Source organism: Ochlerotatus camptorhynchus, unplaced genomic scaffold (assembly GCF_037179485.1).
Source record: "Ochlerotatus camptorhynchus isolate MF236.1 unplaced genomic scaffold, CSIRO-AGI_Acam_v1.1 ptg000220l, whole genome shotgun sequence".
NCBI lineage: Eukaryota > Metazoa > Arthropoda > Insecta > Diptera > Culicidae > Ochlerotatus > Ochlerotatus camptorhynchus.
This window is the reverse complement of record NW_027040710.1, coordinates 3,355,931-3,382,189: the sequence shown is the minus strand read 5'-3', so window position 1 is coordinate 3,382,189 and position 26,259 is coordinate 3,355,931. Positions and strand designations below refer to the sequence as shown.

Here is a 26,259-nt window from a genome sequence, read left to right as displayed (position 1 = left end):
TATTATTTATGGCCATTCAAACAGTCACTAATAAATATTACAAACGTTTGCACCTCATACCGGCAGCACGACCTCCAGGTCGGAAGGGAAGTGTGATGTATTCGCTCACCAAGCATACATCATAAACAGGTTGTAAATGTTTTGTAGTTTAAAACAGTTTTTCACTCGTTTCGCCTCTGCTGTGACATCTCCGTTGGGATCTGGTGCTGGTGAGTCCCATTATTGCGCAGAAATGGACGGGTTTCAATTGCCATTTTCAGCGATTATCTAGAAAAGTGTAGCCAAATTGTTCTCGTAGTTCCAGCCACTATGGTTTAAGGCTTTTGTTCAATAAATCGAATTCGGAGCAAAGCGGGACTATCCATTGCTAGCTGTGGTCATAAATCTCATCCGGACTTGGTTTGGTGAGCTGGGAAGGGGCAGGGAACAGACGAACAAATATAGCAATGGAGCGCACTTGCCAAACAAAATGCTGTTTCAATTCATGTTCGATTTATGTTAATTTCGGCATTTTATTCCGTGAATATTATTTGCGGCTTTGGGATGCTCGGTTGGTTGTTCACTATTTTGCGTTGTGGACTGGATATGCTGGATGGGACGAAGGGATGCAAGAGACTGGAGGATGTTCTCTGGGCTCTTCCTAGTTTCGGTGAGTTGAAAACGTTGATTTATTGTTATTATTTTATTAGCACTAGCGTGGAACCCGTCCAGTTTCTGGGATCGATGGATACTATTGGAGTTTGGATTATTTTGCAAATAATCGAACGCACCCGACTATTACAACGAGATTTTACTCTCGAAACCAGAATTTGCTGTACTCTCTTGTATTTCTCCATTTATAGGTTTTCCAAATGGATTTATTTAGATCAATTTCCAATTGGTTATTTATTGTCTGCTCTTCTCCGAATGCGCGTTGCGCATTCTAGCATAGCATGGCAGCAAATTAAACCTTAGAATCGAACGCTGCTCGGTTCGATTCCCTTGATAGACCCTGTGCCCTTGTTGATTCCCGAGTTGTTCGTGTTTTCCACGAATCTAAAATGCATTGAGAATCGATTTATTTCCTCTTTTCCGTTGCATCATGAAAAATCTACGAGATCGACGAACAACTGAATTCCCGTGAACATTCGAAAATGCTGCACTTTTGCAATCTGCAAGCAAGGGATAGACAACAATACATCGGTCGACTGACAGAGACTCCTCCGGTGGCGGGCAGTTCATGTTATGTGCGAACGTATATTGTGCAATCATTTTGCAACGGCAAACCAGGAAAGAGTCGAATGTTACGCATGGTTTAAAATATATTGAAATCGAGTCATATCCCGTGACTGGATGTCGGTCTGTCTGACTGTTATTCAGACGATGAATATTCCACGGCCATCCCCCCAAGTTTGGAAAAACAGAACTGCCTGCCTGACGGGCCGAAATGTGACTGACAATGTTTCAACGAATCTCCCATTCACAATTCAGTTAGCCATTTCAACCATACTGCAGAAAGTCATAAAATTTTAATGAAGTGGAAATTTGTGTTCGGTTTCTGTGACGAACTGCAGCGGCATGGAGTGGTCAGCTCTGTTCTGTCATTGACACCGTTCGGTGTACTACTGACTCAAATTCTTGCTTTGGATGACTTGAATGGTTGGTGTATGGAAATGGTGCTGCTGGCGAATTATTTATCTAAACAAAGAATGTGACAAGAAAATTACCTAAAATTTAATTAAAATAAATTTTGTACAAAAACCCGGATACAAGTTACCAAATATTGTGAGGCAAAAGAATAGTTATTATCCCTCTGTTAGTATGAATAGCAAAACGTGCAATTAAACGGGCTCATTACCCCTTCACAGGTGCGCAGTAAATGGTATTACACACCTGTGAAACGTAAAAAAATAACATATCAATAACATAACTAAATAGAACTACTCATGTTTAAAAGAATAATTTAAAGTGAACTATAACTGTGGTTCAATAACATCGAGTTGAGGGGAGTTGACTTTACCTCATTTAAAAATTGTCAGTTTTTTTAAGCTGTCTTCTTAAAAGCTTCCCAGCTCGAAAATCGGCTCCTGGAACAAAAAAGTCTTTAATTCTAAGTTCAGGACCGTCGGGATGTTCTGAGGCATAACATCTCTGATCCCTTTGGAAGGGAAGTAAAGCCGTTGGTCCCCGGTCCATAAGTTGATGGGTGGATAGGTAGAGTCCAGATGTGGGAGCTGCCTCCCTGGCGTCGGTAGCACGGAAAACAAGATCGACGGAAAAACAAAAGAATAGCATCAAGCATGGAGATTAATGATATCTGTAAAAAATCCATCTTCCTACACTCATAAAATAAATCACATAACCAGTGGAAGATATCCATGTGAATTTTACATAACTTTCATGTGATCCCATAATTGGAAATTGCACCACTAAATCACATGAACGTTATGTGTCCAATGAAATCTATATGATTTCTCATATAGAATTTCTAATGCTATGTGATATTCAGGTAAAAATCATTATTTTTGTTTTTGGAAAAATACTATGTGCGTTCCTAATAGAAACTAAGTGAAAACTTTTTCAGTGTAACTCAAAATCATCAACACGTACACGGTAAAAAGTTGTCATATCTAATCCAAATGCTGTTGCACTTGACTTAGTCAGTCATGCGGCACTACGAATCGAATTGATTTATCATTGATTTTCAAGTGATTTGCGTTTAGTGGCAAAGTGATTTGTCGTTGAAAAATATGTACTGTATAACACCTTTAAATTAAATTGATTATCATTTGAATTGGCATCACTGTTTTCATCAATTGAGTTTGATTAATTTTGCTGGTTAGGCTGGTAAATGGCTGGACCATGTGTACCATTGCACAGTGGTACAGAATGCAGATTTAGCTGGAATGATATGTTTGGAGCCTGAAATTGAAACTTTAGACTAAAAGTCTCTTCTACAAAGTTGTTCCTTATAGTTAGGCCCTCACTTTTATGAGAATGAATTCTAGGGTGGTTCCTATTATCATTAAAATCAAAAATCTAACTTTTTTGTTTGAATAAATTAAGGTATACATTTTTTGGCAAAGTTATAGCTGAGCTAATTTCAAGCAACTTTGTTGAGAATAACTTTTTTGTATCTCTTAAATTGGCCGATTTAGAGCCATTTTCTTGAATTGAGTTAGGGTACTCTTAAAAAAACAGTTTTTTTGCTCTGTTTTTCTTATTTCGAATTTCTCATCAAAGGTGTCTTCACATAACTTTTAGATCTTAAGAAGACGCAAATTTTTGCTGCACAAAGCTTGTCAATATCTTTCGCCGATCAAGAGTTATTGACGTTTGTATACTAAAAATATGCACTTTTCAAATGTTAATATCTCTGGTTGGGGCAAACAAAAAAAAGTTTTTTTGCAGCATTTGAAAGGGCGTATGTTATTCTCAATAATATGAAAAAAATGGAGGTATGTTATTTTTTAAACTCGTATAAATTCAATTTGAATTCATTCTTATTTTTTACTACATTTGAGTTTATCTTTTTTATTAGAAGAGATACAGGCAACAAATTCAGCTATAAAATACTCGTCTTAAAGAGTTTTAAAATGCTCTAGAAGATAACTTTCATGAGAATTTTCAAATAAAAAAGTTATTGCTAAAAAACTATTTTTTCCAGGAACACCCTAAGTCAACTCCGAAAAATTACTCTAAAATGAGAACGTTAAGAGATAGAAAAAAATTTTCTTCGACAAAGTTGCTCGCAAGTAACTTATCTACAACTTTTTTCAACAACACATGTTTATATTTTGTAAAACAAAAAAGTTAGTTTTAAAAATTCCCTAATTTGAGGACCATCCTGACGTCTGCAATCACCAAAAGAAGGGAATTTTTAAGAACAAAAACTTCTTCGAAGACACTAAATGTCCAAATATTGAACCAAATGTACTAGCACATTTTATATAAATTTGTCATTAGAGTGGTCCTATAAAATCCATCTTTGCCAATAACTTTTTTATTTGAAATTTATCATGAAAGTCATCTTCTAAAGACTTTTAAAACTCTTTAAGACGAATGTTTTTTAGCGGAATTTGTTGCCTGTATCTCTTCTAATAAAAAAGATATACTCAAATATAGTAAAAAATATGAATAAATTCAAATTGATTTTATACGAGTTTAAAAAATAACATACCTCCAATTTTTTCATATTATTGAGAATAACATACGCCCTTTCAAATGCTGCAAAAAAACTTTTTTTTTTGTTTGTCTCAACCAGAGATATTAACATTTGAAAAGTGCATATTTTTAGTATAAAAACGTCAATAACTCTTGATCGGCGAAAGATATTGACAAGCTTTGTGCAGCAAAAATTTGCGTCTTCTTAAGATCTAAAAGTTATGTGAAGACACCTTTGATGAGAAATTCGAAATAAGAAAAACAGAGCAAAAAAACTGTTTTTTTAAGAGTCACCCTAACTCAATTCAAGAAAATAGCTCTAAATCGGCCAATTTCAGAGACACAAAAAAGTTATTCTCAACAAAGTTGCTTGAAATTAGCTCAGCTATAACTTTGCCAAAAAATGTATACCTTAATTTATTCAAACAAAAAAGTTAGATTTTTGATTTTAATGATAATAGGAACCACCCTAGAATTCATTCTCATAAAAATGAGGGCCTAACTATAAGGAACAACTTTGTAAAAGAGACTTTTAGTCTAAAGTTTCAATTTCAGGCTCAAAACATATCATTCCAGCTAAATCTGCATTCTGGACCACTGTGCATTGATACTACGCGTATCTGCAGGTATAAAATAGACCCCACTAGCGGTCCTTAGCCTCTTGTCCAATAACTCCTATCCCTACCTCAGATCAGGTAACCAACCCCGGTGGGACCTTGGTCGTATGCTGACAGGGAATGGGGGGGACTCCTCTCTCCGGAGAGTGCAGTCTTCGAGCGTCTGTTCACCATGGAGGTGCGGGTCAAAACCAGGGGATGGATATTTCTTTCATATCGCTTAAGTTTGCTGCGTACCGAACATCTGCAACGTTGTCAGCGGTACCATGATATGTTTTGTTGTTTTGATGTTGAGTACGTGTATTCAGCTATATGTCAAACCCCTGGTCAAAACAGCGTCTGTTCTCCATGTTAGGAGCGGCTGATCAACGTCCTGGTGCCAGCGTGGGACTCTAAACAGTGCTTTGCACGATGGTCCCCCGGCGAGGCAATGGGGGTTGGTGCAGGCCCTACAAGCCAGCCGTAAAAAAACAAAAGTACAGGAATCAAGCAATGTAAATACTCACTGGAACAATCGGCATAGACCCAAGCAACGGAAACGGACTAACGATTGGAAACTCGGAACATGGAACTGCAAGTCTCTCAATTTCTTGGAAAGTACCTGCATTCTTTCCGATTTATTGAGGGTCCGCAAGTTCGACATCGTAGCGCTGCAGGAGGTTTGCTGAAAGGGATACGTATAGGGATGGTTATACCATCTACCAGAACTGCGGCAATACACATGAGCAGGGTACAGCTTTCATCGTGATGGGCGAAATGCAGAAGCGCGTGATTGGGTGGTGGCCAATCGATAGCAGAATTTGCAAGTCAATCCTCGATCAAAGGCCGTTTCTTCAATGTCAGCATAATCAACGTGCACTGCCCTCACTCAGCAAGTGACGATGACGATAAAGACGCTTTTTACGCGCATCGATTGAGCTTGATGGAGCAAAATCGATATTTTGAACCACCCTAGAGCATCAGAACAAGTGATTTTTTTTTAAATTCGGGGATCTTTACACTGAGGCTAATAGAATTTCATAAGGCTCGACTTATGAACGACACATATAAATTTCATAAGCGCGACTTATGAAAGATTTTCGTCTAACATAAGGTAGCTCTTATACGCGTTTAGCCATTCCATTTACCTAAGCGTCGACAGACGAGTGGTCCAGACACAAGACCCGTAATCTCAACGTCCATGGTTCGGTTCCAGTCGGCTCCATTTTATTAATTTTTTGTTGACATTATTTTTCATGAGGCAAATCTATGAAATTCATACCGATTTCTTGTGGCTAAAATTCATAAAATTCCATAAGAACTTCTTACGTTCTTTTGCCTTGGTGTAAGAAACGATAAATTTTAGGAGGGAGGGGTTTTGCAGAAGTTCGAACCAGCCATGTAGTATCAAGCATGGGAAAAGTCGTTTCATTTTCATTTACTACTCACTCACACGCATACAACATCAGAAACGAACAGTAGCTTGTGCGAGCCGCACTGATTTCATTCGTATTCTCATTGCTTCTATTTTCTTCGATGAACGCAGAATTCTAGATAGAGCTGGAATTAGGGCCTAACAACTTTTTAAATCATCGAGAGAAGTCATTGTCTACAAAAGCTGTTATGCCTTAATTTCAGCTCTATCTAGAATTGAGCAAGACAGACAGCTGAGTGTAACATGAACGATTTTAAGTGTATTAGTGTGATGATTCCTCACTATTTTTTTTTGCATGGTGGGCCTTTACGATTGCATTCTGCTGAGTGAGATGAGTGAAAAATTTTCAGAAAGAATCACTTTTATTTTCTAGCTTTAAGGCTCAAGACACCGTCACTCAATTCGGATTCTTCTTGTTTTTGACATATTCTTCAATCATCATTATTATATAATACATATACATTTACACACAAGCCATCCGAAAATTTAAAGCAAGTATTTCATAAATATATAATAATAAGTATAAATAAAACTTAAAGGACCTTTTTGGGAAGTTAAACGTTTCAATTACAAAGGTAAAAAGATTGAATTAAACACAACCAGGGGAGCAGGGTGGCCAGATTATTTTTTTCATAATCATTAGCTTCTCAAATCTTTTATCGGTAGCTATCGGTAGGCCGTCTTAAGAAGCCTTTTCCGACCCGCATAAACGCGAACCATAACTTGTCCTTACCGAAAATGGTTAAACATTGCTTATAATCCCTGCTAAACTTTAACTGAAATCGTTATGGAACTTTACATGAACGTATCCGTGATAAAGTTTTAACCTTGTGTATAATGGTTCTTTGGAAGTATATCTTACAAATAATGGGTTGTTAAGAACATACACACTGAGATTATTTTACAGATTTTTGTAAATTTTTACCAAAATCTCAGCAGCTGAACGTTCGGTAAACAATTTTACAGTTTTCCTGTAATTATTTACAGATATCTGTGAAAAATTCACAGATATTTGTGAAAAATTACAGGAAATCTGCGAAACTGTTTACCGAACGTTCAGTTGTTGAGATTTCGGTAATATTTTACAGATTTCTGTAAAAAATTCTAAGTGTGTACATTTTCAAAGAGAGGACTATATTAGAACCCTTTTAAATATGGTTTGAGAACTTTAATGGTAATGGCTATGGTAGACAGTAAGGTCCATGAATGGTTTTATATTATCGGTTAACTTTACGTGGAATATATCGCGAATTGATAATCAGTAAATACAGGCAGCCAATTCTCGATATATTCCACATAAAGTTTATCGATGTTACAAAACCATCTTTAGAACTTACCAACTAAAATAACCATTGCCATTAAAGTTCTCGAATCATAAATAAAATGGTTCCAATATAATTGCTTTCCCAAAAATGTATGGAGAAAACAAGAATTTGAAATGGTAGTGGTTCTTAGCAACCCATTATTTGAAAGGTTCACTTCCAAAAAACCATAATACATAAGGTTAAAACATTATCACACAAACGTTCATGTAAAGTTCCATAACCATTTAAGTTAAAGTTTAGCATGGATCATAAACAAATTTTAACCATTTTTGGTAAGTTCAAGTAATGGTGAGCGGGAGGGAGGGGGACTCCGCTGCAGAACAATACATTGTCCTACATTTCTTCTGCTTTAAATGTGTTGAAATCAATACTTCTAATTCTAATGCTTCATCATTTCTCAATAGTGATGGAGTAATACGACATGCACTAAACTAATGACACGGGATATACTACAATAGATCAATTTACTGGTCGCAGTAGTGTTAGGTCCCGAACAGAGGAAAAAAAGTAGGTAAACGTTACTCATTAATGAGTAATTGTTTTACCCATTTAATGGGTTAACCTACTTTACTTCAAAATGAGTGAAATTATTCTCATTAATGGTTACTATAATGTTAGAGTGTGTAGCCTGCTATTGGCTTTTCCGCTCAGGGGTGTAAACAAAATGTCATACAGTGTGGTCTAGCAGTGTGAATGTTTTGTCTACCACATTCTTATACAAGTGCATGTTTGACGTCACATTTGCTGTTGTATTGAAAAGTAAAAGAATAAAAGAGATCGTAGATTTGGCTCACCATACCATACCAGTTGATATTTATGATGCCCTGACTGTTTTGGCACGGCGACGTACGCTACCAAAGAATTTTACCAATACTTTTAGAAAGCGATGATTTAGGAATACAAAGAAGCAAAAGCAAATCAAGTGATGGTTAGTTGCCTCTTAAACATAAAATTACTATTTTAAAATGGTATTTACTTGGGGAAAAGTATTATACTGTAACACATAAACGTAAGCGTCACGTAAATACTGTAAAGCTGCTATGGACAACTCAACTGATTTAAACCACTGACCCAAAAAAATATCTCTCTGCTATTTAAATCGTTAGCGTTCGGATTTTACGCATCCCATCGGGTTTCCATAATAAAATTGTTAAGGTTATTTTGCTCAACGACGTGTTCCGGGTATCATGCAAACCATTTGTGGAATAGTTATATCATTTGGGTTATCATTCGTCTATGGTATTTTTTTATTAGGTTCTCCCTCGGTAGAGAAAATTGTTCGGCTGCCTTTCAGTTTATCCTTCTTTCCTCCGACTACTGTCAGTCAGTTTGGTTAGTTCTTCAAGTTTAGCTCTAGATGTACGGATTTTTAGATTTACTACGGATCTACGGATCGACCATAAAATTCTACGGATCTTCTAGATTTTTACGGATCTTTTTTTTAATGTGCCGAAAAAAAACTATGAATTTTAAAAATCGTGGCTCATCTCCCGCTCATCACTTTAAAACAAATTACTTTTGGAATTGCTGTTTTTGGAAAATGTTCATTAAATTTAGCAATAATTAACGCAATGGAAACAAGTTCACCTATCTATGGATCGAAAAAATCCATGAAAAAATAACAACACTGCTGCCAGTTCCGAGTCTACCTGCAGAGTCACTTGGTGAAAAGAATTTACACTCGTTCGGCAATCTATTTGTAGGTACGGATGGCTATTCTGTTGTTGTAGTGCTAGCGGGAGTGAATGAATTTTCCCATGCTTGTGTAGTATGTATGGCAAAATAAGCTACGAGGGGAAGGAGGGTCTGAAATTGTTCCTAACTATGCTACATCATTTATGGATAGTCCCAAAGATCTTGTTAACGAATTGACAACTTTTACGGATGGTCCGGATCTTCCGGAAGACCGTTCCGTGGCCACCTGAGTGCACATCCTCTGCCGCGAGATGACAATGTGACGTAAATCCATTCAGAAAACAAATATTTTTGATTATCCTTTTAATGATTACGAAAATTTGCAAAAATCTTACTGGATCTGTTCAATATGATCGAACCGAAGATAAAAAATATAATCCTTGATGTTTCGAAAAAGCTTTTAATAAGTTAGTACTTATGTATGGCGGGCGTCACTTATGTGTAGAAACAGTGAACAATTTCCACTGTTTCTCCAAAAATGTATGGCTGACGTCACTTTGTCTGCATGCTTCAAAATCAAATTTTGTGTAAGTTTGCAGTGTTTTTGAGTGTCATTTAGGATGCAGAAGTCGAATATGGTGAAAAGTGAAAATTTACCTTGGTGGCGTTTACGTCACTTTGTCATCTCACGGCAGTCCTGGTTTCAAATCAAAATTAATTCATGCAGCCTCACAACAAGTTGTTTTAAAAAATCGCGGAGCTCTAGATTCTTTTTACGAATTGATCACTTTTACAAATGATCGCTTCGCTGTCCCTGGGGTCTACATTTCGGTCCAGTTTAATCAAAATCGGTTAAGAATTTAATTTTTACAGCCAAAACACGAAATACGCAGCTTATTTGAAAAAAATATTGAGCTCACGGTTGGTGGTTCCATATTCAGTATCTCCCGCGTTGAATGTAAAACAGTTCACGAACGGCGCATAATGGTGATTGAGGTTAAGTACCAACGAAGATGCCTCAATGTCATGCCTATCTGGTGCTCTCATTCGTCGTCGTTGTCGTCGGTTGTGTTAAAGTATGGATCCACAGGGCACTTGCAAAAAAAAAAAAGATTTTATCATTTATCAAAACAATTATCAAATAATAACCCGCTGTCATATAAATGTCAATTCTTTGTTTTCCATTTTGCGCTCGTTCAATCTCTAATTCTCCAACTCCTCCTGTCTCCTGTCTGTTGAATTCAGAAGCTGTATCAATTTTTTTTTGTCCCACGTTGCTTCTTTCATTGCCGTAGGCGACATTTGGTTCGATTCTGCTTGGTGTTGAGCATGTTGCAAAAATAGCTACCAGCAGAAAATGGAACTGCTCGGTGTGACACATCACGAAGTGTGCATGGTGTGCTCAACGCGGTGCCCTCTATATGGTCAGGATTTGGTGGGTCCCTTATATGTGGACCAGGTGAAAAAAGAGCAGGTCACTTCACTCGATGTATATTTTTTGCGCGAGATCTTGTTTCGATGCTTTTATAAATCTATTAACACGCCCTACCCACGAATGCGGTCCACTGCCACTGTCCTGTGATTGATGAATTGATAAACTGTCGAATGGCGATCGTTAAAAGAGTGCTTAACATTGCGTTGTCTCAACCAGTGTGATTGGTCCTTTTTTTCTAAAGCAATGCGATAAAGAGGGCCATTTCGAATTCTGTAATTCCAGAGATCATGGACTACGTTGAATTGTCCAAATACTTTTGCTGCAGAATAAAAAAAAATCTAGACTATCTCAATCGGTACGACGACTACCGCCTTTTTGCCATCGGTTGAAATTCCTATTTGGTGCATCTGAGCGGAGACAGATATGAAAATCTACATTCTCGTCAACCTTGACCTTAATTTTGCCATTTTTCTCCGGCTGTATTCTGTCTCGTCGATACATTCGCTTGATTCTCTCGTCGTCTTGCAACGCTGCTTGCTGATGACAACAACCGTCTACTCAACCACACGGCACGACGCTCTTTGTAAAAGACGTACTCACATTATAATAAACACATATTGTCTGGGCGTACGGTGTGTGTATACTTCAATTGGTCTCACTCACTGCGTACCGTCTAAAGCGCTGCACCGCTCACGAGACATATAGGCACGAGTTCCGTCAGCAATATGCTCTGTCCGCCGCGCCGTGGCTAATGTTGTTTGTTCCCTAGCATGACATATGGTGTGACCCTAGAGAGGTTAGTCGTACCACATACAGTATGCTCGCTCGACAGCTCAGGCAGCGGCGCGGGTGCATTGGTCAGAGGGCTTGCGGTAGGTCTACGCGAAGTGATTTATTTGTATCGATGTCTGATTTGGCTTGTATTAGAGCCCTATAAGGATAATAGGTAATTCGTTTTAGAATACAAATCAACACCTGTGGAACGTCTAAATCGTGGTTCACACGTGTGCTGAAGGTGCTGGAGTACATATTGTACAACCTTTTCTAGTAGTTCAGTTCCGAAAAACGGTTAAAAGCTTGGTCTACATAGCCATGAGATGACGGCCACAGAAAGCTCAAAATCAATAACCGTAGTCTCCGACTCTCAAATACTTATTTTTAGAACCAACCTGATTCATTTCACTATGCACTATGTCATCAATTGACCGCCCAAACCACGGCATAAATTGTACCACTTTTTTACCCATCATGCTAGGCACGTCTTGAAGCGACTTGAAAAGATTCCTGAATGGCAACAAATTTGCATGCAAATTTCCGACTGCACATAAAGAAGCAATCGATGTCCATATGTGGTCATCGGCTGCCTAAGGTCATCGATGAGCGAGATGCAACGGCATCTGGGTGGCTATTAACAAGACCCGCGGAACGCATCGAACACATCATAATAGCCACCCAAAACAACACCGCACAGGTCAGAGTAAGAAACAACACCGAACCCAATCGTTAACACTGTAGTCACGTGCTAATTGCAAATCATTACTGTAGAGGTACGATGTTGATAGCAATCTCATTTCACCTCGACGTCGTTTCCTTTCCTCCCTTCTGTGTGGACGTGGAAGGAATACTTGTTTTTTTTTTTAATAATCGTTCTATCCAGTTCGTTTGCCAGGCAGCTGTCAGTTTCAATTTTGTTAATAATTCGTTTGCCTATCGAAATCCTAGCAAAGTTGCAAGCGAACCGGTTTACTGTATCAGCACAGACGGCCAAAAAGCTGCATGGACCCACTCACCGGTCGGTACCATGTCAAGTAAGAAGTCTGTTGCTCTGCTAAATTTGGAAGCCGATTGGCAACGTTCGTAGGAAATGGATTCTGTCGAAGTCGATCGAGTGCATCATAGATCGCAAAATTGAGACAGCTCCCTAATGCATCCTACATGGCCCACTTTCCCACTGACAGTTCCTCCCTCGTGCACTCTACCAAAGCATCCATGGACTGCGGTAGGTACCGGGGTCCTGAGCATCGACGGTTCGATGGTGTAAAACAAGCGAAGATTAAAACTGTCGTTCGTTGAATGTTGAATATTTAATAAAGCTCAGGCTGCCTGGCAAAGTGCTTCCTTCTGTTGCCTTCCAACCATCAGATGCAGGATAAGCAACGGGTTGAGCTTTCGAGCGTAGAGGTATGGATCTACTGCCTGCCCACAAGGTTGGATGCTGCTCTGAACTGAATGGTACGAGGATATCAATTTTCCAAATCCATCGATGATTATCTGAGCGATTATTTCCAATTATGCCTAGCTGTGATTGCCGTTGGAGGATTTGCTACTGCTTTCCATGTTCGGTAAATAGCTGGCATGAGACAGCAATCATCAGTTTGCATTGGACTAGGTGTGCACGGATGCATCAGGTTGAGTAAATTGTGTCATTTGCGAGATGCTTCGAAAATGGACGGAGCTTTACAGGGTTTCAAACCAAACAATAACTACTGTGTTAAATGATTTAAAACGAATATACGTTGTATACGAGTACCCCGAATACAACGTATAGTTCGTCTAAATGCTATGCACAATTAGACGAGTTATATGTTGTATTCGGGGACTCGTATACAACGTATATTCGTTATAAGTCAGGTAATCGTCAAATCGTTTATTATTCAGTACCAACATGTCCAAAATGCCGTTTTGCATCTTCATATCACCATTTTAAATCAAGCCTGAATTTTGAAAAGGGCCTATAGAAAAAAGTTACTCTGTTAAACTCTGTTAAACTTAAACTGTTACTCGAAAAATGTTTGTCCAACCGCTGCGATATCTTCGGCAATGCAGTAGGGAACATCTGGAACTATTTGAAAAAAAGCGCCTTTTAAAAATAAAAATTCACAGTTTTTTTAATAAAAAAAATTAAAATAATTTTTCTCAAAAATTTTTTTTTTTTTTTATTTTTATGATTTTTTTAACTCAAATTTTTAGAAAAATATCCAAAACATGGTTCAATTACTTTCGACTTAATATATTGAAAATATATAAAACAACATAAATCATGTTTTCAAAATGTGTGCAACTATCCTACCCAAATACTCATACAAGTGCCGCAAGCGTAGTGTTATCATGCCTACCGTTCTACTGTAAAGATTGCAAATAAATTCAATAGTTTACATGCACGATGGCATGATAGTCCGATAAACGACCGAGTATTATCACACAACGTAGGAAAGTTTTTGAGATGCAGTGGTTAATAAATGTTGATAATTTTTGGCCATTTTCGAATGTATCTCACGGTTCACCAGTAACTACAATATTTTTGCTAACAACGTCAACATTGCCATTCATTTCAACATTATTATCAACATCAAAAAAGTTATTAACCTAAACATCGCCATCAACTTCCCCATCACTATCAACTTCAATATTACCAACTTCAAAAACACCATTTACTTCAATAATGTCATTAACATTGCAAACAACTTTAAAATTTCTATCAACTTTATAATTGACATAAACCTCAATATTACCATCAACTGTACCATTATTTCCTGCACCTACATCCTTTATAACAACCCTTCCATCACAGTTTTTTTATTGCCCACCTCGGCCTACTTCACTGCCTTTTTCCGCCAGGGAGCCTACGGAGGGGATTTTCTCCTCCACGCTTCCGTCGGAGTCATTTTTCAGCCATTTGCTCTTCTTTTTGCCCCCTTCGACCTACTTCACTGCTCAAAATACATAACAAATCGCTGTCAAACTCATTTTGACAGATCTTATTGCATATTTTTTTATGTTAGTCAGAGGAAAATAATAAATAACTTTACACGGCGATATACCCGCTAGTGTGCGTGCGTTAAACGTTACTAATCTCTATTGAGAAATCAAAGTTAGCTCCCGTGGAGAATAAATGAACTATGAAAGTGATGATGATTTTAATTTTTTTTTTTCACGAGGAGGCATACTACTAGAACTTAAAAAATGCTTTTATTTTGCATGCGTAGCATTTTTTTAATCTCTTCTACGATGATACAAAAGTTAAAATCAATGAACAGAAATAAAATGTTGACAAGAAATTTAATTGCTTATGTTATATATCTATTGAATAGCTCTTGAAATTTCTATTAACATACCAATAACAAAATTTTATTAAAATAACTTGCTCGCAAAATAAATGCATTTTAAGAGTGCACTCGTATACCTCACCGTCAGGGGGTAAGTCACTCTGCCACCTTGTGTTAAAACCCACAAAAATACACTGTGACGCACTCCAAACACCTTGTCATGCAGACTGCCACCCGATAAAAGATATTTTTTCATCAATTCTGGCACCACTTCCAAGAATGTTTACATCATGTGTTGTTTATAATAGACCAATCAGCGATCTGATTTTATCATTCACGTTTGACAGTATGATCTGTTTTTTATTGTTCTGAACCTCTTTAATGAGTAAACAAACCAATCTAACCTGTCAAATTTGAAAATATTTAGAACGATTGGTTTATTTACATGAGCCAGGATATCAGCTGAGGCAGGATTGATTTGTAGACTGTATTTGTTTTTGTTGGCATACTCTAACAGACAGTACATTGGATTGAGCACCTCATGCGAACCATTCTCGAGAAACGCCAGGGTAATCCAGACCTTCTTCCCCTCGGAAGATGATGTACAGCCTTCGCCGTAGTTCATAAGCTGGTAGGTGCCTGAGTTGGTGGTAGGAGTCTTGAAACAAAGTTTTCCGGATCAGCGTAATCTTGATATGGGATGCGAGGTGCTGGAATTGACTGAACCGTTCGTAAGCTCGTGGAACTTTTCTACTCTTCAGTGCACCTGGGTCGTGGGTCTTCAAATGTAGTTTTTTGATTGTTATGATCTACAAAGAACCGTTCCCCAGTTGCCGTTGAACCCGTCAAAACGTCGTCTCTTCATGCAAAGATTGTCAATTTCTTATGGAAATTTTCGTTGCAGCGAAATGATAGTACAAAGTCGACCATGTATCTCGCACAGTCTGACGTTTGCTTATTGGATTTTACCATAGGAGTAAAGAACCAATTACGTTTATATAAGGTCTGGGCCAAAGGGCTTATTGGTGTTAGTGAAATGTGCAAATGCTTAGTGGTGTTCGTATTTTATTGCAATGTTTATCTTTTTACACGAAACAGCTGTTGGCAGTGAGGTATTTCTATCTGTTCGCAGATGCTCAGCAATGTTTACAGCATTTTTGACGTAGCACTACGTCTTTCGGGAAGATGGGGGTACACTTTATGAAAACCGAAAAATGAAATTATGAAAGATTTTGAACGTTAATAACTTAGCTGCCCCTGGACCAATTTCAATACTTTTATCAGCAATCAGAAATCATTCTACGTATCGATAACAACGCTTTGGACTGTTGATTTTTGAATTGAAACTATTGAAAAAGTGGTAAATGTCAAGCATTGTCCAGAAGCTTCGAAATAACTAATAAATCCACCAATTACGTACATGCACGTGCTGCTTCCCCAACACAGTCATCAGATAATGGTTCCTAGATGAAACAAGTTGAAGTGACATTCGCCTCAAATCTTCGGGCGTGTATGAATAGGGAGGATGCAATTGCGGAACATTTTGTTGCCAATTCAGAACCACACGCCCACAACGACCACACAAAATGCTCTCCGTTTTTTTCCTTGGATTTGTTTTCCGTGCTGTGCACCAATGCTACCCACACCTGGACCCTACCTATCGACCCATCAACTCATGAACCGGGAACCAACGGCTTTACTTCCCTTCCAAAGGAAGGCGTGATCAGAGATGTTATGCCTCAGAACTTCCTCTTTTCTGAAATCAACTTGGTGGGCCTGAAAAGAGCCGTCTTGTTACGTTGGTGATAAGTTTTAACCTCCGAATCCGTACAGAATGCGTCTCTGTCGCTTCAGAGCGTAGACGACATCCATGGCCGTGACGGTTTTGCGCTTGGCCTGTTCAGTGTAGGTGACGGCATCAAGGATCATATTTTCTAGGAACACCTTCAGCACGCCTTCCAGCAAGCTTTGTCGATATTGAGAAATTGCGGTAAAAGTTCTACGCAGATGTTGCCACTGCATGATAATGATAATGATGACAGGCTACATAGCAAATTCATGAATATGAGCATTAATTCATAATTTTCATCAAATCTACAAAACATCCTTTCAATACATCTTTCGAATGGTGTTAGGAAAACTTCATTCCAATACTTCTTTGCATCTTTGAGTATTCCAGTTGGATTTTAATACAAAATATTAATTTTTTGATGAATGCTCATTTTCATGAATTTGCTATGTAGCCTGTCAACATTATCAACATCATGCAGTGGCGACATCTGCGTAGAGCTTTTACGGCAATTTCCCAATATCGACAAAACTGCATCACCATCACTGTATATAGCCAATGGGAAGCGAGGAAATATGGTACCGGCAGAGCTGGTTGTCTATATAAGAGGTTGCTAACCACGCTTTAGGCTTAGTTCAACCGGTGCTGACCGAGCTGGGCTACAACGTGGCCCCTGCACCGTGCCAGCGGAAGGACTACCATCGAGTCAACTGGGTCCAGTTTCGACGCGTGGTCGACCGCCACATCGACGACAACCCACCGCTCGACACAGTGGAGGACATCGACCGGGCCCTGGAGGGTCTCCATCAAGCCATATCCATGGCTGACGAAGAGTGCGTTCGACGAGTTCCTGTGAGGGGTAAGTTTCAAGCAATTGATTCCCACACCAAACTCTTGATTCGGCTCAGAAATGTTCGTAGACGCCAGTTTCAGCGGACTGGGGATCTGCAGCGTAAATACGAAATGGTCGATCTGAATCGGCAGATCGCTTCCAGAATGGTCTCAATCCGGAACGAGAGTTTCGGGCGGCTCGTTCAGAACCTGGACGACCGTTCCAGACCATTCTGGAAGGTTGCCAAGGTGCTGAAGTCTCACCCCAAGCCCATTCCACCACTTAGAGTCAATGACGAACGGCTTATCACCAACGAAGAGAAGGCCAATGCAATTGGGGAGCACATTGCCCAGTCGCATTTGCTTGGCTCTACAATCCCAAGTCCACTCGAGAACCAGGTTGTGCAGTGCGTCCAGACGTTAGATGCCTCCCCTTGTGCCGTCCCTCCAGAAGAACGGATTACAGAGGAACAAATTTGCTCAGCGCTGAAACACAGTACGAACATAAAGGCTCCCGGGTTTGACGGAATATTCAACCTAGAGTTGAAAAATCTCAGCGCGAGGGTGCACTCGCTGCTGGCTGCCATCCTCAACAGATGCTTGGAGCTGCACTACTTTCCAAGCATCTGGAAGGTGGCAAAAATCATCCCGATCCGCAAACCTGGGAAAGACCCTTCACTACCGTCAAGCTACAGACCGATTAGCCTGCTCTCAGCGCTGAGCAAGCTGTTCGAAAAATTGATCCTCTGCCGACTAAACAAGTTTGTGGAGGAACATGACATTCTTCTTCCGGAACAGTTCGGGTTCCGCAAGGGGCATTCCACCAATCATCAGCTAGTGCGGGTGATGAATAACATCCGAAGTAACAAAGCTGTATCCAAGTCCACAGCCATGGCCTTGTTAGACGTCGAAAAGGCGTTTGACAATGTCTGGCACGACGGACTTATATACAAGCTTTGTAACTCCAACTTTCCACCATACCTTGTGAAAATCACCCGTAACTATCTCCAGCAAAGGTCGTTCAGGGTGTCGTTGAATAGTTCCCTTTCGGGACAATTTCCGATCCCAGCAGGTGTTCCGCAAGGGAGTCTGCTGGGACCACTGCTTTACAGCATCTACACGTCGGACATCCCTCCTCTAGGAGACGGTTGCGTGTTCTTTCTGTTTGCAGATGACACCGCGATAGCCGTCAAGGGTAGGATGCCACGTGAAATTACGAACAAGCTCCAACGATGCCTTGACACCTTTACTGATTATGCCACCACGTGGAAAATCAAAATCAACGCCTCGAAAACCCAAGCGATCATGTTCCTTCACAGACAATCATTAAAACTTAAACCGTCTCCCTCCTGTACCGTAATAATGGATGGTACAAGGGTCGAGTGGTCCACTGATGTTACTTATCTCGGGATGTTGTTCGATGAGAAGCTCCTGTTCCGCTCGCACATAGAGAAAACCCTAGTTAAGTGCTCCGCCTTGGTTAGGTGTTTGTATCCGCTCATTTGCCGCAGATCCCGCCTCTCAAGGCAAAACAAACTGGCTGTTTACAAACAGATCATAGCCTCCGCGATCTTCTATGCCGCCCCGGTGTGGGAATCGTGCGCTCAGACCCACAGGAACAAAATCCAGGTTGCACAGAATAGAGTGTTGAGGATGATCCTAGATCGTCCATTCGACACAAGAATAGCAGACCTCCATCAAGAGGCAGAAATTCCCAAAGTAGATTCCAAAATTGATGATATGACAACTAAATTTATTCAAAAATGCAATCTTTCTGAACATGCTTTAATAAGCAATTTGTACATAGTAGGTTAAGTGTATATAGTAGAGTAGGTTAGTTTTAAGCTGTCAATAGTAGTATTAAGTAGTTTCTCTTCTTTAGGCTTAGTTTCGATTCACCCGTTCAACCACAAATATCATGCATCAATGACTGGTCGTGGCAAGGGAGGCAAAAGTCTTGGAAAAGGAGGCGCCAAGCGTCATCGGAAGTTCTGCGTGATAACATCCAGGACCTGACATCCGTCGTCTGGCTCGACGTGGTGGTGTCAAGCGTGTCTCCGGTCTGATCTACAAGGAAACCCGAGGTGTGCTGAAGGTGTTGCTAGAAAATATGATCCGTGATGCCGTCACCTACACTAAACACGCCTAGCGCAAAACCGTTACGGCCATGGATGTCGTCTACGCTCTGAAGCGACAGGGACGCACGCACTCTGTACGGTTTCCGAGGTTAAAACTTATTACCAACGTATCAAAACGGCCCTTTTCAGGGCCACCACCCTAGTAGCACCCTTGCAGCACACATGTCACTGAACAATTTTGGTTACTTGTGTACCACTTATTCTAGTCACAATCAAGTTGTAGCAGCTTATTTTGATCGAAGTGTGCTGCTTGGGCAAGTTCAATTCAGAAAAGAGTTAGAATAGAATTTATAAAGAGTAACTCGTGATTCACCCATTCAATTTGTCACTAAATTGATGTATATTGATGATACAAAAATCAAATAATTTGTTAGGGAAATAAATTATGTTCTATTTGTAGTCTTATCGGTGGGTCAAATTTATTCCGTTTAACTTTCATAAACTGAGAAACCCTCATCGTATGCATTCTCCTGCTGCGCGAAATCTTCGAAAACGTCCGAACCATAAAAATAATACAGAGTACAGAGAGAACAGACTAGAAAATCGAACAAAAATTTCGTAGTCCTACGTCAACAATGCGGTCGTGTCTTGTACATCACCCTCCAACATTTTTTCTTCTAACACCAGCAAACTGCCTGGTGGCCCAGAACTTTTATAAATGTCATTGGTAAAGAGCTACCGAGTCCCCGTCAACACCAATAAACAACTACGATCGCAGAGGGATCTGTCATTTTCAGCATTGTGGAAATCATGGTTGCCAGTAAACAATGTACGTTTTGACAGAGAATTCGACACAGAAACACCCTGAAACACCCAAAAACAGACAAGAAACACTATCAGCACAGTCACAAGGTGGCAGAGTGACTTACCCCCTGATCCTTCTATTGAATCGGATCGGACAGCTGCTTCGTCGAAAATCAACATCGGATTCAGGTACCACCTTGCGATCGATAATTCAACTTTCATTATCATCACTGAAACAACGCACACCCAAGATCAGCTTAACTGGAAGACGCAATAATTTCGTTAAAACGCTGAAAATTTACTTCTATATGCAGCTTCAGCTGCATTATTTTGGAGAGTTAAATAAAAATATTTGTTTTAAGGGGCCGGTATGTTGTGATTTGTATTGTTTGCGAATCATCTCTTTCTGTGAGTGAGAAGGCGAATCAAAAGGCCTTTCAAAACACAGGCGAAGTTGTCCCCGCTTCATATTTGTTTGTGTAGGCTGCATTGTTAATGGTCCATAAAATTGTGTTGCCTTGTTATTTTCTAATGTTGGGATTTAGGGTTGATGCATATATTATGTCACGCTCTAAGGGGGGAGGGGGGCTAAGATTTTGTGACAAGCAATGCATTAGGTATAAGAAAAACGTCACGATAGAGGTAATTATTTGCTCGATTTAGCGTGACAAAATTAATGCATGGGCCCTTATTTGTAAGTCATTTGATTGTCCTAGAGTATTTAAGAGAAGCAATTGTATGTATGTTATAAAGTTTACATTTCACCTCCGACCAAGGCAAGAAGCCGCTTGGAGGCAATAAAATAGTACCAATTCAAAGTTTAAAATGTGTTTATTCGGGTGCCCTGAGACGTCCAATATCTAAATTTGCTGATCGCCACAAAACACAAGGTAGGGCCACATCCTGGACATTACAAAACTGTTATAGATTTTTTTTAATAGCAATAATATAAGCAAGCCAATGCCTGAACTCCGAAATGGCCAAAAAGAACGAGTTCAGAAGCGTCTTCTGATGATGATGTCTCTCCACGAGATATATACGATATTTGAAGAAACGTACAAGAGTATACACATTGCCTTCACTTTATTTACAACATTGAAACCCAAACAAGTCTTGCCCAAGAATATGGAAGTACCATTACAACCCCAAAACCATAAAAAAAAATTGAATTTCTGTTATATATCTACTGACCAATACGAAAAAATGTCTGAGGATCTAGGAGATATAAAGAGAGAGAGAAATATTAGTAATTTCTTTTTAATTCCACTACCTTATTTGCTTATCCTTGATTGGCAGATACGCGTATTTCGTCTACAATATGCAGACTTTTTCAGTGTCTTGTAGTAATAGTCGAGTATTGGTACAAGACACTGAAGAAGTCTGCACATTGTAGAAGAAATACACGTATCTGTCAAGGATAAGCAAATAAGGTAGTGGAATTAAATGTAAATTGCTAATCTTGCTCTCTCTTTATACAGGTACTAGCTGAGTGTGCCCGGTCTTGCTCGGGATTCAATATTAGCTTGAGTTTATGCGCCGATTTAAAAAAAAAGCATGCTATATTGTACGTAGCCCCCTCCTCTATTATCTAAGGGACTATCCCCTATGATTATCTCCTTATACCCCCACACTCGCCCCCACATGCCTAATTTGGTTCCATTTGCTTGATTAGTTCTCGAGTTATGCAGAAATTTCTGTTTCATTTGTATGGGAGCCTCCCCTTACAGAAGTGGGAGGCGTCTCGAACCATCATAAGAACCTTCCACGGCCCCAAAAACCCCTGTATACAAATTTTCACGCCAATCGGTTCAGTAGTTTCCGAGTCTATATGGGTCAGACAGACAGACAGACAGACAGACAGACAGACAGACAGACAGACAGACAGAAATTCATTTATATATATATAGAATTATAGATAGATATTTATAGATAGATAGATAGATTGGATTCTAGGAGATATGTTTCACCACGCAAAAATAATATCTTTTTTAGGCCTATTACCGATAATCAGATGTATGTATGTATGTATGTATGTATGTATGTATGTATGTATGTATGTATGTATGTATGTGTATTCCCTCTAACCCCTACTGATTGGCAGTGTTATTATGGAAGAACTCTCTCTACAATGCCGCATTTATGGTCATTGTAGGCAGCTTTAGTCCGGTAGTTAGAAGGTCAGATCCAGCAGCCCATTTCAGAATGTCTGGAGAGTCACGCCCATTCCGAGGTTACTTTCACTTACAATAAGCCCCGTATGTATGTAGTTTTTTTCTCGACTTTTGTGAAGTTGTAATCAGGGTTACTTCCACTCACTAGTTATAAAAAAAAATGTTTTTCGGAATTATGAAATCATGAAATAGTATAATGCTAATTAGTACTTGTAAGTTACAAGAAGAGGTCATGCAGTATATGTTTGACACATAATATCTGTCAATATTGCTTTCAGTGCGTCACAATCAGCGATTTTACGACTCGTGAGCACTCTCTCTTAGTGAACGCTCACGAATCATAAGATCGCTGATTGTGACGCTCTGAAAGCGAAATTGACAGGTTTTATAAATCAAACACATACCTTACAGCATCTTCTTGTTACTTACATGTACAACATATCATTATAACATCTAATGATTGCATAATTCCGAAAAATATTTTTCTTATAGCAAGTGAGTAGAAGCAACCCTGTTTGTAATTAGATTTCGCTTGTGCTCCCGGTCCAGAATTTTGTGGCATCGCGAGTGATAGTTTTTAACTTCAGTTTATTAATGCGTTGTATGATTTTATGCACGGTCGCTTCGTGTTCGCGTCAAGGCGAGCAATCGACTATATTAAACCAGAGGAACTACTACACCAAACGTGATAGAGCTGCTTGCAAAGGATTCACTTCGACTGATTTGGTGAGCTTGTTCCTTTTTTCTACTTTTATATATTTAAACATAATTTCTATGAGCATTTGGAATCATTTGATTCGGATGAGACTCTTAACTTTTATTTGTTTACATTATATTTCAATCAGTACTAGTATTAGTATTATATTAACTTCACAAAATAAGGCCCAAATATTTAAATTGTGGCGCTCGGCTAGCTTGGTGGCTGCCGCTTTTGCTTACTGAGTGAAAGACCATGGGTTTACTCCCAGGCTCCTCCAAAATAAAACAGTTGCCATGGCCTGCTTAAGCGAATCATGACCCATCTCCTACCCAACTATCCAACTCCGTAGCGTCTATGGGGGCGTCGGTGAGTCGCTGGCCTCTCGTTAAGTAGATGTTACATCAACAATATCTTTCCTTTCCCCAGTAGCGGAGAAGATGGGTGTGGCTGGCAATGGTAATTGTCATGCTGTTCCTGTTCTAAACTTGGATTGGAGAACGTATAAAAATAACCATTAAATAACAATAAAACATCAATAAAATACGATAGATTCTATTGTTGACAATCAATCTTATTGTAATGCTATTGTATTGGTCAAATAATCAAATAGTCACCACAATAGGTTTACAACAAATTATATGAAATCCAAGTTTTTCACAATCAAAAAACAAAACAATAAAATTTATTGTAATAAGACCAAATTTGTTCGGGAAAAATTTGATTTATTTTATGGTTACGGTAACCAGTGTTGACAAAATCATCAATCAAATGTATTTTTCCGCTCTCATACGCTCTCAATATCACGCGTGATATTGGAACAAAATATCATGCTTGACATTGATTTTACAAGCTCCTTTGATATTGCGAGACTATTCACAACGGGCAAAAATCAAGCTGAGAGTTGACTCGACACAAAAATGATTCAGTTGCACATCGTTTTCTTAGAAAGAGGCAGTATAGTTTGCCATCTCTTTTTACTTTTCACCAATGGCAGACACGAAGGGACTGCTGGCAGCCGTTATGAAAGTTTCGGTTGCGTTCGGGTGTAAAGCAAAGCTCATTAAACTCAATCTCACCACAGTTTGGTGAGATTTGCAGCTGGTGAGTTATGTTAGCTTGATATTCTGAACTGCGATATCACAGCTTGCAAAATCAACCGCAGTTGTTTATTTGTTGATTTTTGTCTACGAAAATCAAGCGTGATCTTGGGCATTAGTGAGATTTGATTTTTTGATATTTTCCCAACACTGACGGTAACTAACAACCCCTCTTTTCTATTGTAAATGTCCCATTAACAATAGATTAGATTGTACATAACAAGAAGTTCTATTGTGTTTTTTATTGTTTTTAACAATAACATTTATTTCTGCTACAAAAGGTTTTATTGTATTGTAAGAATAGGTTCTATTGTTTTTGTATGGTAAATTTTTATTCGGGTATTCACTCCCAAATAGTTTTCCTTAAGCAATCAGAATATGAACGTTAAAGTTTATGCATGACAGTTACCAGTATGTAATCTGCGAATTACTCCGTTACAAACGCAACGCAACAATAAGCCCCGCATGTATGTATTACCTCTCTCAATAGAGTTCTCCAGATGCACAAAAGTGTGCGTGAGACCGCGCGCTACCTTTTTAAGTAGTTGTGATATCGCGATACCTTTTTGGTTCTTCTTCTTCTTCATTTTTATATATGAACGTTGGACTTAAGTGTTCGTGAGATTGCGCTTGGAGATCTCTATTGGATATTAGTACATATTTCACACACACTTCAAGTTTCATCCGGATCGGACGCGTTGCGGCAAAGTGACAGCTAAATCTATTGTCTAACTGTCAAATTTACGTTAACGCAACGCAAACGGATCTAATGTGGGTGGCCTTTTAGTGTTCCCAAAATTGGGCTCATACATACATTTCAAAGGAAAGCATTTTTTGGCAATTTTTCACTTGCAACCAAAAAAAAAAACATTTGTGTTGAAAAATGTTCACATGAAAAAGTGAACGAATGAGTATCAAAATAAAAGATATTGATATTGATTCCATCGCAATTCTAGGCACCCAAAACTGCACTCAAGCAGCACAACCGCAAATCGCAACCTCAATCACCTTCTAGGAGTTTAATAGGTAATCCACCCCGTAAAGCCGTCGAATTCCAAACCAGGGAAAAACGCCGATTTGCGCGTTTGAACTGAGCGCTGTTCTAAATTTAGCCTACTCGCACACGTCAACGAGCCAGTGTTGTTGTTACCGATGTTGTTGCTGTTGCTGTTGCTGTTGCTGTGGTCAGGGAAGTATTCTCCGCGTTCTTGATCCACGATCGTGGCGGCGTTGCTCTGCCTGTCAGCTAAGGTGTTTAGTTTGAAACTCATGATGGAAAAGCAAGCAATTCTCCAAAGTGTGTTGTAAGGTGTGTTGTAGGTAGTCGTAGGTAGGAACGTGCATACATGTGTAAAGATGCAAATGATTACTTTACGCTTGCCTGCCTGGTTGGTTGGAACATTTGGTAGAGAATGGGGTATTGATGATCATTATGGGATGAGATGGCAGTGGGGTGGGTGCAGCCCGGCAGGTTCAGCGCAAGAGAGCTGCTGAGATAGCTCAGAGAGCGTGAATGTTTACATATAGGCAGCAGACGATCGATTAGTCATCGACTCATCGGTCGCTCAGCCAGAGATCAGAGCTCTGAGTTTTGGTCAAGGCGTTTTGAGCAAATAGGTGGGAGAGTGAGTCCGCGAGCAAAATAAGCATAAAAGAGAAAGAGCTTTCCGGAGAGGAAACTCACTTGATTAATGTTGGTAGAATATGGTAAAAAATTAACCTATTCTAATTTAACCTTCAAGCGTTTTTACAGGTTTTTTGAATATGTGAAATGTAAAACATACAGAAATTCGGGGGCAAATTCATTGCTTCTTATGAAACATTTGAAATAATTTGATTAATCTAATGGCGTTCAGTACTGATGAGGAGTCTATCATTGAACACATTACACAGTGGTTCAAAGCTACAAAAATCGTGAGATGTGTAAGCTATATTCGGAGAAGTTGGTAGATTCTAAATAAGCTTTCTTTTGAAGTTATTAGAACCATCTATCCACACACCTTCTGTAATTTAAAATTATCCAAACACGCTTAAAAGTTATTAATGTTTTCAGCAAAGTTGTAGTCAATGCAAATTCTACCAACTTTTCTCAAGATATCAACTTCCTTTATTCAATGTTTGTTTAGTATCACTTTTTATTATAGTGCTGGGTGATGCGAAGTGATTTTTTGTTC

At 39.1% G+C, this 26,259-nt stretch overlaps 2 protein-coding genes across 2 annotated transcripts in view; both read right to left on the bottom strand.

The window, feature by feature from the left end:
* LOC135703687 (uncharacterized) overlaps positions 1-25,356 on the bottom strand; it is an 82,222-nt gene extending 56,866 nt beyond the window's left edge. Inside the window, exon 1 of the mRNA XM_065224966.1 lies at positions 25,203-25,356. Within this exon, the coding sequence (XP_065081038.1) occupies positions 25,203-25,356 (154 nt within the window). The remainder of the gene's footprint in view (positions 1-25,202) is intronic.
* Positions 1-26,259, bottom strand: part of LOC135703735 (dnaJ protein homolog 1-like) — a 208,001-nt gene that overhangs the window by 171,966 nt on the left and 9,776 nt on the right. The gene's annotated exons all lie outside the window — the stretch shown is intronic.